General features: G+C 33.9%; 1 protein-coding gene across 1 annotated transcript; it reads right to left on the bottom strand.

Annotated features, from left to right (window-relative positions):
• Nucleotides 1-3,182: 3,182 nt before the first annotated feature.
• LOC105950360 (LOB domain-containing protein 27) lies at nucleotides 3,183-3,587 on the bottom strand. The gene has a single exon (XM_012973708.2). The coding sequence runs from the start codon at nucleotides 3,585-3,587 to the stop codon at nucleotides 3,183-3,185; it is 405 nt and encodes a 134-aa protein (XP_012829162.2).
• Between the last annotated feature and the right edge of the window lie 391 nt (nucleotides 3,588-3,978).

The following is a 3,978-nucleotide window of genomic DNA, read 5'->3' as shown; positions in this document are numbered from 1 at the left end:
ATACTATTATAAATATATGTGGGGGTGTGTACAGCTATATGTGTGTGTGTGTGGATGAACAATAATCTTTACGTGATTCGTATTTATTGTGCTACGCTTGATTGGATATCATTGCCGTGTGTGTGTGTGTGTGTGTACAGCCGTGTATATATTTGTGCCATATGTGTGATTTAATTAGTCTATGTGATAGTATGTGGTTAGTAAATCATTGTTTTATTTTATTGTGACATATTTGTGTGTTATTTGTGGTGATTAAACGGTAATAGCATTTTGGTCTAAGTGTTCATGTCCATGCATAACACGTGTTTTGAAAATTGGAAGATTAATGGAATGTTTGGGTAATAAACAAATCGGATACGGTGGGCCGGTATCGAACTAGGGTTGAGAGGAGTGATACGAGTGATATGAGTGATATTGGATCCATAGACGGGCTCGAAACGGTTTATTATCCGAATATATAAATTAATCTTTCACGGATCCGACAAAATGAAAAATGATTTTTTAACAAGCATTGCATTCACGTGCATTTTAGTTATTTTGCATAATAAAGTGAATTATGTGGGTATAGTGTGCTTTTATGACTTATGTGTAATAATGTGCTTTTGTGACTCGTGTGTTGTCGTATATTATCTCATGTTTAGATTGTCACGTTGGGATTCCGATAAGGATCCTGTTGCATTGCATTTATATGCGTGAAGTGTTAAATTGATACTAAAGAGACTTTATGTCCGCGAGTAACATGAGGATTTTATATCCGTATAATATGAAAAGAGGACTGTGTGTCCAATATACCAAGATTGAGGTAAACAGTATTATATGTTATATGTAGAGATATATGTTCAACTATGTTTTATGATAATATTCATGCTTCGTGGTTCTTAATTTCGAAGAATAGAAGTAGTGTATTCGTATGTGATGTTATGTGCTTTCACGTTTGTGATTGACTGTCTTGGTCCAAACGAATAAATTGAATATAGAGGACATAGTTGAAGCTTTAGGATTATCCCTACACGAAAGAACATAGAGACGAGGACTTTAGGGCTCCTATAGGACGTGAGTGACACGTTGAGAGAGGCGTGAGTATCGTCAGGCCAATGTTCTTACTGAGCCAGTGGTTGGGCTCACGCTTTATGCGAATTTCCCCTTTTCACGTTCTCGAAGTAATCAGAGTGCGCAGCGGAGCGGAGTTCGAGGAATCACGAACCTTGAGGCCTTGCACGTCCTACCCGAATTTCGTAAAAGATCCATGTTTTCACTTTCGTCTATAAAAAGGTCTTATGTAAAAATGGAGATTTTTATTTTACTCTGATTTAGGAATCCAGTCTATTAAACGGGGGTATTTAAATCAAGTTTATTTTCCTTCCGCAGTCTTACAAGTTTTCTTTTCAAACCCCGATGACGTTTAGGTAGCACTCTTTATGAAAATTGTAACTTTGATTTGTGGGTTGTATTTTAAGTAAAGGGAAATACTTTAAAATTTTAAATTGGGTTTCTCAAAGTTCAAATTGATCCGAAATTTTTAAAGTCCACTAAAATATTTCTTCTTTAACTAAAATTCATGGAGGGTGTTACACGGTCACGCATCGACTCACGATTAATCGGTGCGGCGGTGATTAATCAGAAATAAATCTGTTCTTAAAATTTTATATAATATATTTCTAAACATTATTTATAAATACTCAAAACATATATCAAAAGATATTTAAAAATATATATAAATGCTCTCTTAATATCGGGTTCTCAACGGAGATTTTGGAACTGTGGGTAGATTCAGCTAACTACACTGGAGATGGCGGTTAGGGTATTTTAGTGTTTGGGTTAACGAATATAAAATTGCCATTAGATTCGGATTTGTAGAACTTTATCGATAGTGCATTGGTGGATTTTACCCTAGAAACCATCACTTGTCATCGTTTTTCCTGGTGGATCGTTGTTTTTATTTTTTGTTTCTTTTAAGCTTCATTTCTCCCATCATTTTTCTATCATCTAGATAAAATTTAGGATATTATAATTACGATATCTGGTAAATATAGGAAGTTAATTCCCTATGGATCGATATCTGAAATTAACTATTCTACAAAACGCGATACTGTATTCTTACGGTTATTCATACATAGGTTTCACATGTATCAATAATTCACTTTACAATATGTATAGTGCAATAAAGACCGCTAAAAAAATGTATGAGTCCTTGGAAAAAAGTACAATATGACGATTTTGATATTCTGCATTTAAAAGGGTTATACCTAATATGAGATTTACCTTTGGATTTACCACTTTATTGAATGAAAATTCAAATAGAGATTTTATCAAATATCCCCTTTCATATTATTTTCCTATTTGAAATTAAATAGATATTTGGTCGTGTTGACACGTTCAAATTTGGTAGTCATGATTTGTTTAAATGTTGGCTTATTCTATTGGTCTTTTTTTTACTCTAGTCTATGCTTATATGACTTTCAAATGATAGATGCCTCAAAGATGTGGACTTAAAATGGTCACTAGAAAAAAGAAATTGACAGGGGCCTTAGCTTATTGGTTTTATTTTCACAAATAGTTACGGGAAATGGATATTATCACATATATTGCTATAGTCTTTATGAGTGCGTTGCCATATTCTTTAATTTGTCTTAAATGTAACAAGAAGAGAATTTCAAATGCCCTCAAGAAGTAAGGAGAACACGGCGTCTAAATATTTGAGTTCGATTTTCTCTACTAACACTTTGTAAATATAATTTGTCGCAAACTAATAGCTTGCTCAGTCAGTGGCGAAACCAGGATTTCATCATTTAATGAGGTCGAATTTGCACTAAAAACTTTAAATAAAAAATAACGTAAACAAATTCAGGGGGCTTGATTATGAGCTATTCTTCAATAATTTACATATGCATGTGTCTACACACCTAATTGTAAAAGAATTTCATTGAAAATTATTGAATATGTCACAGATAAAACAACACGTGTCAACCACGAAAAATCAATTAACAATTAACATATCGGATTCAATGAAAAAGGAAAAAAACCCTTCAATTAAATTATACACGTGACATAAGTCGATTAATGTAAATATCCTGACCGAAGATTTTGCATTACAAAAATGTATTAATACATCATCGTCCTATGCACTATAAATACTCGTTCGAGCAACCTAAATCTAATATAAATTTTATTTTCGAAGGCATTCACGGTTGACCGGGCTGCCCATCACAATGGGTTGACGGGCCGGCCCGGTTATCCGATCCTCTAAAGAGCTGGATTTGTCTGCGGACAAACTCTAGCTCTTTCTCTGCCTTGTCAATCTCAATACTAAGCTTTCTCACGACCGAAAAGTGGCCGTGCACGGGATATTCCAATCGCATCTTCGCCTCCATAATAAGGCTCTCAATCGTTTTATCTCTTTCTTCTTCTTCAACAGATTTAAGTATTTTCAACGTGTTTTGCATGCCGTAAAGGTGGTACACGTCTTCAAAATCTTCGGCTTTTTCCGCCGGGAAATATTTGGCGAGTTCGCAGTTTGCATCGCATCTTCTGCTCTGGTGTTGGCATGCGGCGCAAGCTTTGTGAACTACTGGAACTGCGTTCGCCATTATGTATATTAATAATATTCTAGCGCTCAATTAATTTTTTTTTGTATTTATTCTTTTTGGTAATGTGAGAAGAGAAAGAAGATGAAGTATGGTAATTTATAGTGAAGATGTGGGTGGATCACGTCATCATGAAAAGGATCCGGGTATTTCTTTTCTTGATTTTTGTTTTTAAAATAGCACCATAAGGTTAATAGCTACTGGATTTAATATGTGCATACTGAGAAATTGTCATTAAAATAATATCTACACAAAAACTAATGATCGATACTTAAATGTTATATATATTACCCTTTTTCCATAATCGGTAGACTATGAACATAATTGTAATAAAAGATTGCAAATTGCATTTCTTAAATATTTCCAACTATATTTATTTACTGTCCTTTACTAG

The sequence above is a fragment of the Erythranthe guttata genome, chromosome 7 (assembly GCF_056151865.1).
Source record: "Erythranthe guttata isolate IM_541 chromosome 7, IM_541, whole genome shotgun sequence".
Lineage (NCBI taxonomy): Eukaryota > Viridiplantae > Streptophyta > Magnoliopsida > Lamiales > Phrymaceae > Erythranthe > Erythranthe guttata.
The sequence above is the reverse complement of the archived record's forward strand: the minus strand, read 5'-3'. Positions and strand labels throughout refer to the sequence as shown.